This window comes from Babylonia areolata, chromosome 24, assembly GCF_041734735.1.
Source record: "Babylonia areolata isolate BAREFJ2019XMU chromosome 24, ASM4173473v1, whole genome shotgun sequence".
In the NCBI taxonomy this organism is placed as follows: domain Eukaryota; kingdom Metazoa; phylum Mollusca; class Gastropoda; order Neogastropoda; family Buccinidae; genus Babylonia; species Babylonia areolata.
The window spans coordinates 37,445,051-37,454,899 of NC_134899.1; the positions used below are offsets into that span (position 1 = coordinate 37,445,051).

The 9,849-nt window shown below is 42.6% G+C and overlaps 1 protein-coding gene and 1 long non-coding RNA gene across 2 annotated transcripts in view; one reads left to right on the top strand and one right to left on the bottom strand.

Annotated features, from left to right (window-relative positions):
- Nucleotides 1-4,173, bottom strand: LOC143299221 (uncharacterized). Its single transcript, XR_013057495.1, has 3 exons — nt 4,038-4,173; nt 3,633-3,769; nt 1-234 (listed from the first exon to the last, which is right to left on the bottom strand). It is a non-coding gene; the product is annotated as an uncharacterized LOC143299221 (long non-coding RNA).
- LOC143299220 (uncharacterized) overlaps nt 3,660-9,849 on the top strand; it is an 8,273-nt gene continuing 2,083 nt past the window's right edge. Inside the window, exons 1-3 of the mRNA XM_076612416.1 lie at nt 3,660-3,790; nt 6,785-6,904; nt 7,254-8,697. Of these exons, the coding sequence (XP_076468531.1) occupies nt 3,764-3,790; nt 6,785-6,904; nt 7,254-8,697 (1,591 nt within the window). The 5' untranslated portion in view covers nt 3,660-3,763. The remainder of the gene's footprint in view (nt 3,791-6,784; nt 6,905-7,253; nt 8,698-9,849) is intronic.

Sequence of the window (9,849 nt, forward strand, 5' to 3'; positions counted from 1 at the left end):
TCACACGCACAATTGCATGCTTGCACACATCCATGCACACAGCAGTAAAGCCAGAAAGGACCATGGAAACATTGTTTTTATAACAGTTCTGACAAAATGATAGCATTCAATCTGGACAGCAGTTTGAAGACCAGGACGACTGGTGCGTCAGGTAAAGTAAGCAGGGACTGCACTCCTCTGTCTGTTACCAGTGATTCCCAGTGGGTTGTCTCCCCACGGTCTGTTGTGTGAGGCCTGTGAAAGTGGGGCAGAAAAGGTTTGTTTATCCTGATCGTCCTTACTGATCCAACAGACATAGGTATAGAAACAATCGCAGATACACAGAGAATCATTCTCTTTTTTTGCTTTTTCTTGTGTACAGAAGCATGGTATGTGATTATATTTTCATCAGAGTCAGGAATTCTGACAACTGCAGTTTGTGAATATATGCACATGTATTTTTCTGTAAGATAAATAGGATTTTTCTTCTTGATACCATAGTGATGGCTTGTGCTTTGTGAATATTTACACATACATGTATGTATTTTCTTTTTGTCATTTATTTGCCATAATTCATTCTTTTCAAGCCATGAATTCTTGTGGTTTGTGAATATATGTGTAAAAAATGTATTTGTAATATATTTTGCCATCATATTATTTTGGTTTGAGCATTTCTTTGTTCTCTGTTGTGTTTGTGTGAATGTGATGTGTTTCATGTGTGTGTGTGTGTGTGTGTGTGTGTGTGTGTGTGTGTGTAGTGCATGATTGTATTCACAGTTATATGGACAAAGGTAAGCACACAGAGCTGGCCCAGGAGAACAAACAAGATGATCAAGTCCACACACAGCCATGTGGGGTGACAGGTTTTTCAGTAATAAATAGTATTCCCACCTTCAGTAAATTATGTGCGAGAAATTGCTGGTCCATTCTCCTACATGCCTTCATTGAAATTTTACATTGTTTTGGTCTCCTTTGACTTGTAAACTGGGCACTTTTATTGATTTTTTTTTAATGTCTGAGAAATGAGTGTGGCACTGAGGTAGTTTGGGGCTGAATGAGCCCTGTTTGTGTATTTTTAATGTGACAAGCATAATGATGCTGCTATTCAGAAAAAAAAAATGTCTGATTGTAAATTGGATTTAGTGGTCCATGGCTGGCTCCTGCCAAGAGCTGTGTATGCTGTGGAATCAAATGGAAAGAGTGGGGCCACACAGGAGTGTTGGTCAAATTCCCTGAACAACACTGCTGTATCTGTTGCTCTGGGGTCTGGCTGATGCTGAGATATATCAGGAAATAAAATGTAGTGTACAGTCATGTAATCCCAAACCAAACTGGATCTCCATTGTAACATTAACCCCTTCATCCTCATCCATTGTCACAGAAAAATAAAATAAAATAAAAACTACAAGGAGGTAAAGAGAGAAAAGTAATAAACAACAAACAGGCACTACAACTCTTGGAAACAAAGGCAAGTTCAAGCTAAGCACCAACTTAGCACGGAGTAGTGATGGCTTGAAGTTGTAAGCCTATGTATTACTAAGAGTGCTAAGACTTTGTTGTTTGGTATTTCAGTTTTGGAAACATGTTGTATCTCCATGATCTGTAATCATACTGAATGTACATTCCTTCACTTTTAGAGGCTGCGTAATGTCCATCTGGAGATACATGCAGTAAACACAAGTGGGGTATGCTGACCCAGTGTATACATGACACCCCCATTGCATTGAATAGTCAATGTCTTAAGGAACTGCACCATTGTGGTAGCTGTGTCCCAGCTGCTGACTGGTCTGTGTCATCCTGCTATACTCTGTGACTCTGGTAGGGCTGTGTGCTGCGTCAGATCTGAACACCTTACCCACTGATCCTGTTGGTGAAGCCAGCATGAGACAGGGTTGAGAAATGGTGGGATGTGACGTGAAAGGCTGTGGAAGGGAACAGGTTGGATAGTAGACAGAGGACAGTCACTCTCACCCTGTCTTTATATTATTTAGTGTGATTTTAATCGGGTGTTTCTAGAACATTACTAACAGCACACAGCTTTAAGTTTGACATATCTCTCCCCGGACTCTTCATGGGGAAAAGGAAGAACCAAATGATCACACTGGTTGTATGCATCTGTCCGTAAACTTGCTGTTAGTATTGACCACATCAAAGCGGTTTCGAAGGGCTGGAGTTAAAAGAAAGCTAGCCAGTCAGGGGATGTCTCAGTCAATAGGTGAGGGATTCTCACACATCACTCAACTGCATTAGCATAATAATTATTATACTGCTTGCAACACTCCTGTCAACTTGAACCTGACATGCAAGTGTGTGTGTGTGTGTGTGTGTGTGTGACTAATACAGGTGGGAGGGAAAGGTGTGAAAAGAGAAGAGGGATTGAAGGGGGAGGGTGAAGGCAGGAGGGGACAGGGTCTGCTGGATGGTAAGTGTCCACTTCAAATGGAGCACACTGACTCACACATACAGCTACACATGCAGTTCACACTGCATCAATGTAATTTATTCCTCAGCTTTACTTATACTTTCTGACATCAGAAAATAAAACTGTCAGTTGCTATCTATACTGACTGAACAGATATTTCAAGGAAAAAATTGCTCCAGGAACACGACTAAAGCACAAGATGTTAAACGAAAATTGTACCAGTTACATACATAATCATATTACATTAGAAACGTCAGAGTAGAGAGACGTCTTCAAGCAGAGATCAGAATAACTCAGTTGGTAGAGTGTCTGACTTATGATCTTGGGTTCGAATCTTCAATGAGCTGTTAGGTTCAGAGGGGTTCCCATTGAAAAGATCCTTGTGTTCTGACTCCATTCACAAAGACTTTCAAACAAAACATAAACCAAGTTTTCGAGTGCCAACGCACCACACCTAAGATCTTGTGCACATGTTAAATAGCATCACCATCTTTTGGAGGGGAAGGCTTGACAAAACACAGTCACTGGTATGGATGACACATATTCACATAGCATGCATCACCCCTGAAGATGGAATGTGGCTATTGTAATTAATGGCAGGGTTAAGAAAGGTTGTTTAAAAAAATAATAAAAATAAAAAAGCAGAAAAAGCACCCGCCCCCTTCAGTGCAGCTGACTCTTCAATCATGAAGCTGGCTTCCTATCAACAAGAAGAAAGTTGCTGCCTTATCTCGAAATTATTGATCATGAATCATCCATTAATAATTTTGATCTGAATTTATGTAAATTATATTGTTGACTGGCAAATAAGGTGAACTGAGCATTTTGTCCAAGTGCGTGCTATACTTTACATATGTTTTTTCAGCGTGTTTTCTTCTAACACGCATTGAAGAGCAAACACGTTTAAAATTACGTTTAATAATCATATGCATAAAGGAATCAACGTCAGTGATTATTTCACACCTCACAGTCAAAGGGGAGCAACACTTTTGGGCGGTTGAAAACTTTGTTAAAGCTTCAGAGTTTTCTCTCCTGATCAATAATTCAAAAGAAAACGCCTTCAAATTGGAAATGGGAACATTGTTCTAGACCTGACAACTACAAATATATACCGCAAGCAAGAATTTTGGCAAGAGCATTTAAAATCTCGAAAGCACATCATTACAACTCAAAACTGCATCACGTGACAGAATCCGAAACAAAGAACTGAACACGGAAGTTTGGTTCTCACATCAACAAAACATGGCAACTGGCGGAATTCAGGAAGACACGAGGCCAACCTGCAGTGTGTGCCTCGAGCCATTTGAAGGACGGCAAGCAAGGAGCCTGCCATGCAGGCACACGTTCTGCTTGCCGTGTTTGATGGATCTGGAGGAAAGAGAAAAACAGGTAAGACAGCAATAATACGATTACGAACATTGTGCTGATTAACAGATGGCCATTACACTCGACCACACAGTGTCAGCCCCCTCAGACTGAGAGGTCTGCTGCCCTTGGGGAAAGGTGGGCTGGGATGGGGCGAGGAATGTTCGCTGTCGAATTATTGTATTGTAATATTTTGTGGTAATGTTCAACTTTAGAATACTAAACTCAGGGGGGCTGTTTAGACGAAAAACAAAGGGTGTCTTAGGCTCACCTCGATGCGCTAAGTTGAATGGAACCCTCAGCTAAGCTGTACGACCACTACTTTCTCATGAAACTGCAACAATTTTATACACAGTAAGCTCAGCCGATCACAGCCAGAGCAACCACCTGCAAGCCATTTTGACTGCTGATCACCCACGCCATCAGCAGTCAAAATGGCGTGCAGGTGGGGAAGGAGTACTCTGCTTACTGTGTATTTGTCGCAGTTTCATGGGAAAGGAGTGGTCCTAGAGCTTAGCTGAGGGTTCCATTCAACTCAGCACATCAAGGTGAGCCTAAAACACCCTTTGTTTTTCGTCTAAACAGCCCCCCTGAGTTTAGTATTCTAAAGTTGAACATTACCTATTTTGTTCATGATTAATGAAAGAACATCTGGTGCTAAAATGTTGGCAAGTACTTTTTCCTCCAGAAACCACATGACGTGACAGTGATGGCTTAGAGGTAACGCGTCCGTCAAGGAGGCGAGAGAATCTGAGCGCGCTGGTTGGAATCACGGCTTAGCCGCCAATATTTTTTTCCCCTCCACAAGACCTTGAGTGGTGGTCAGGACGCTAGTGATTCGGATGAGACGATGAACCGAGGTCCCGTGTGCAGCATGTATTTAGCGCACGTAAAAAAGTACCCACGCCAACAAAAGGGTTGTTCCTGGCTAAATTTTGCAGAAAAATCCACTTCGATGGTATTAGGAAAAAAAAAAAATGCAGGAAAAAATACAAAAAAAAAAAAAAAAAAGAAAAAAAAGGGTGGTACTGTAGTATAGTGAGGCGCTCTCCCTGGGGAGAGCAGTCCGAATTTCACACAGAGAAATCTGTTGTGATTGAAAAAGAAATACAAAATACAAATACAAAATAACCGAAACTAAAATACGTGGAAATGACACAGAAGCAAATACTATTATCATTGAAAGTTGTGCAGTAAAAGTAGTTTGTGGACTTACAAGCCTTTGAGATAGCTGTCTTGTTTAATAGTAGACCAGTCTTTCATGTCTTGGGTGTGTTCAGCAAAATTCAGTTAATCATCAAAGCTGATTTCCCAGTCACATTGGTCTCAGTGGAATCCATCTATCCCCAGACATAACCAGCCTCACTTCTCGATCATCCCCATTTGCCACTCTCCCCATCCACAACACCCACCACATCCCCCTCTCTCCAACACACACTTGACTGTTGATCAATGGGGCAGGTGAGGAACCCCAACACCAGCTAACACATAGAATCACTCTTTCAAGCACATCATCATCATCTTCCTCCTCCTCACCATCATAACATGTAGGAGAAGAAGACACAAGATCTACTATCATTTTTAGCAGCATATAGGAGAGGTGGGTTGTTTGTTTTTGTTAATCACATAATCATAAGCTAAATTTGTTTGTATGCCAAGTAGCAAATTCTGAAGGGATTCTTCTCTGTTGTGCGTGTCTTGTTTATGAAATAATGGTCTGGAATTATTGTAAAATATTTTCCTTTGTAAATTTTTTAAATATATATATAATTATATATATATATATATATTATTATATTTATATTTTATTATATTATTAGTAATATATGCATGTATATATAATAATAATAATAATAATAATAATATATATATATATATATATATATATATATATATATAGTGTGTGTGTGTGTGTGTTTGTGTATCTGCCTGTGTGTATCTGTGAGTGTCTGTGTCTGTGTCAGTGTGTGTCTGTATCATTTGCTAGTTACATTTTAGTGTGTATATGTGACATTGACGTAATTTTTTTTTGTAAGAAACTATGTGTTTTGTAAAGCACCTTGAGCAGATTTATGGATAGTGTGTTATATTTCATTTATAGTATCCATAATTATAATTGTTAATTATTACAGCAGATAAGGGAATGGGGAAAACATGTTTCAGTCCAAGTTCTCTTCGCTGTGACAGATTTAAAAGTTTCATTTGAATTGCTTGTCTTGCACCTTTAATTTAATGAGTGCAGTATAGAAAATACTGGAATTGGAAATACAAATATCTGAAGCTCTGAGCATATGATATATCTCTACATTCCACCAGTAACTTTGTTCTTTTCTGTTCATGCTTAATTCTGGGACGTTCTATGTTGGCTGCCGCCATTGTTGTTCAGCAGACGTTTCCAGTCGCACAATGAATCATAAGCTACTACTACTGAGAAACCTTGCTTAAATGCTGAAAATCCATGGTTCAGGGCCCGTTCATTCATGCAGATTAGTTTGTGAACAAACCGTAGTTTCTTATCAGCGTGTCTTACTGAAACAAGGCCAGTCAGGCCAACTATCCAGCGCATCTTAAGTCACTACTGCCAGTGTAAGGGTTGACTGACACTTGAACAAAGGAAACCACAAGGCATCACCATACTCTTCATGTAGGTATGATAAGAGCTTTATATACAATTTTGTACAATTTACATGTCCTCATTGATAAAAGTTGTAAGTTCTCTGGAATAGACCAAACATCCTAATGGATGCAAACTTTGAGCCTGGTTAGGCAAGTCATTAATCAAAATAGTAAACAACAAGGAAACAAGAATGTTTCCCTGAGGGATGCTACTGTGGACACCAGTTTGATAAGAATATACATCTGATAGAAAACTTCATAAAGTTAGAACAGGAATTGTCCAAATGATTTCCATTCAAAATAGGTGTGATACTGTGTGATCATGTTGTGCACAGAGTGGATCCAGAATCACAGGCAGTGTTGACACTGTCCTTCACTGTGATGTGTGGCTGTATGTTTCAGACATGTGGCACTTTTGGACAAGACGTTGAAGAGGGAGGAGAGACGTCAGCCAGAAGTCTGACGTGCCCCACCTGTCGTCGTGTCATTCCTGTCCCTGCTGGGGGTGTGAAAGCCTTCCAGGTAGACATGTCTTACTGCTGGTGACAGGGTTGGGTGGAGGTGGAGGGAAAGGGGTTTGATACCTTTTTATGTCTGTTGTGTCTCTCCCTCTCCTTTCATTTTGGCAATTAAATAAGATTATATCCTTCATTTTGGATTAGAAGGCAAGTCAGTAAGATGTAATCACACAGAAAAAATGTTGTTTGTATACAAACTTGCACGTGATTGTAAACAAATAGAAGATACTATCAGTTCATATTTGAACCGTTTTGAAGCTATAGGAGATATAATGTTCATAGAGCACATTGTGTGTATATGTCTGTGTGTGCATACACACAGCATGTATTTCTTTGTGTTTTCTTGTCTGCAGACAAACTTTAACCGGGGCACTGACAGCAGAAAGGAAGATCCCCTACCTGTGCTGTGCAGCCTGTGTGATGGAGATCAGAAAGCCCAGTTCCACTGCAGCAAATGCCAGAACAGCTTTTGCTCTCCATGTCGACGTTTTCATGACAAGCTGTGCAAAGGAACTCAGGTGACAGTGCTGCAGGACTCCTCAGACTCAACCAGCTCAGCACAGAGCCCAACAAGCTGTCAGGTAGAGGAGCAGTTGAAGATGGTTGACGACACCTTGAAGAAACTGACAGAAGAAGAGTGTCAGCTGAACCAGGAGAGAAGAGCCGTGGACAACAGCATCAATGTTCGCTACAGCACTCTGCTGCGCCATGCTGCCGATGCACGTGACGCCTGTCTGGTAAGTCTGAGAGAGGTGTGTGATGCAATGACTGAGCAGCTTCACTCCAGCATGACAGAAGCGCGGCAAACACGGGACACACTTCAACAACAACTGTCACCGTCACAGCCAGCTCCTGTGTCAGCGGCCCAGCTCGGAGCGGCACTGTTCCTGCAGGGAGAAGCTCAGATGATCCTGAACAGGAAGCTGGACAGTGCTGCACTGCTCAGACATCAGGTGGAAGACAATACTCTCCTGATGATCAACACTCTGCAGTCGTTCATGGGGAAAGTCATCAAGTCCACCCAGTCTTCAGACCCTGCCCACAGCAAGGCAGCTTCAGGATCACTAGGCCTTCAAGCTGACCCAGGAACAGAGTCATCAGTGGGGATGCATCCAAGGAACCTGAATGATCTGTATGAGAAGTTTGAAGACTTGGCAGGACGGGTCAGCTTGATGCAGTCTACCAACACAATGCTTGCACAAAATGTGACACAGGTGAATAACATCAACAGCAAGCTGTCATCAGAGCAAAGTGCTCTGCAAAGAGAATTGACAGCCCTGAAAGACCAGAACATGAAACTGACCACTGACCAGGCTGCCCTGCAGAGAGAGATGGCAGCCCTGAGAGATAAAAACGTCATTGTTCACCAGGACCTGGCTGGGTTGACAGCAGAAAAGGACAAAGTGAGTGCAGACCTGGCCAAGCTTCACAATGATGTGGTCTCCATGCAGACAGAGGTTTTCATGCAGCAGACGGACATCATCCAACTGAAGGCTGATCATGGTGCTGTTGACTCCAAGCTCACCACTGTCCAGACAGACATCACAGCTTTACAATCAGATGGTGGCATCACAAAGAATGATATCAGCCAGCTGAAGACCGACTGCAGTGAGCTGAAGTCAGACATGGCCAAGGTCCAAAAAAGCATTTCTGATCTTGAGGGAGGACACTCTACCCTGCAGACTGACATGACAGCATCCAAAGGCCAGGTTGTCTCCCTTGAGCAGAAGCTGAAGTCAGTCCAGGATTCACTGCAAGACAAAATGAAGGCACTGACTGCTCTGGAAACTCGATTTGGTGAGTGACACTCTCTGTCAGTATCTCTGTCCCTGTCTCTGTCTGTGTCTTTGTTTGTGTTGGTGATTCTTCGTGTCCAAGGACAATGTTGTTGAGACTGATGTTAATGTTAATGCTGCCCCGTGGTACTGCTGGCTGGAAGCTTGTCAAGTGAGGGTTGACCAGTGTGGACGGTCAGCAGCTGCATCTTCCAGTACCTGTCACTATGTTGCACCACTGGAGGTTGGTGTTGACGGTGTCTTTCTACCATTTCTGTTTTTTGATCTCAGCTTCTGTTCCCTGTGGCAAGCTGCCCATACAGAAGTGTTCAGGCCATGTGGTACTGCTCGATCCTGATGAGATGTCCCACCCATCAGAGCTGTGCCTTGATCAGCATTGCTTCAGTGCTGGTGGAGTCTGCTCTGACCAGGAAGTCAAGGTCTTTCTTGTGTACTTTTTGTTCCAAAAGAAATAAGTAATGTACAGCCTGTTCCTGTGATTCTTGGTTGTTGGCCAGAGAGTGGTTCTGGCTGCAGCATGTGTTGGACAGCTGTGGAGGATGTGGTTTGCTGTGATTGGTCCTGCGCCACAGGGACATTTACCTCACTATCCAATGGTGATTTTTGTGTGTGTGTATCAGTATGTGTGTTTGTATGTGTGTGTTAATGTGTGTGTGTGTGTGTGTCTGTGTGTGTGTGTGTGTGTGCTGCAGGTGGTTGTGTTGTGTTCTCAGGCAGATGTTCACCTGTTCATCTCGTCCCAACAGATGAGGGTTGTGACAGGGGTGTGGAAGCTGTCGTTTCCCCTTCAGGTGTGCCTTGATGATAGTGTGGGCATCACCAAGGGACACCAGGCTGTGGGTCTGCTCACTGTGTGCTGCTTCCTTGGCTAGTGTCTCTACTCTGTTGTTGCCTGTCATTCTGCAGTGTGCTGGTACCCAGTGTAGCTCAGCTTTCAGTACAGCGGTCACAAGAGCAGTGAAGAACCACCTGTCCTGTTGTCTTTGCTGAGTTGAGCCACAGTGCTGTGATGACTTCACACAGTCACAGGGTTACTGTCTGGGCAAGGAAGTTGGTGGGCTACCTGTCTGTTGGAACACCCAATTGTTCATTACCATCAACATTTGATGAACCTCAGAGGATGCTCTTCTCCAGAAGTAAGTTACAGTGTCTG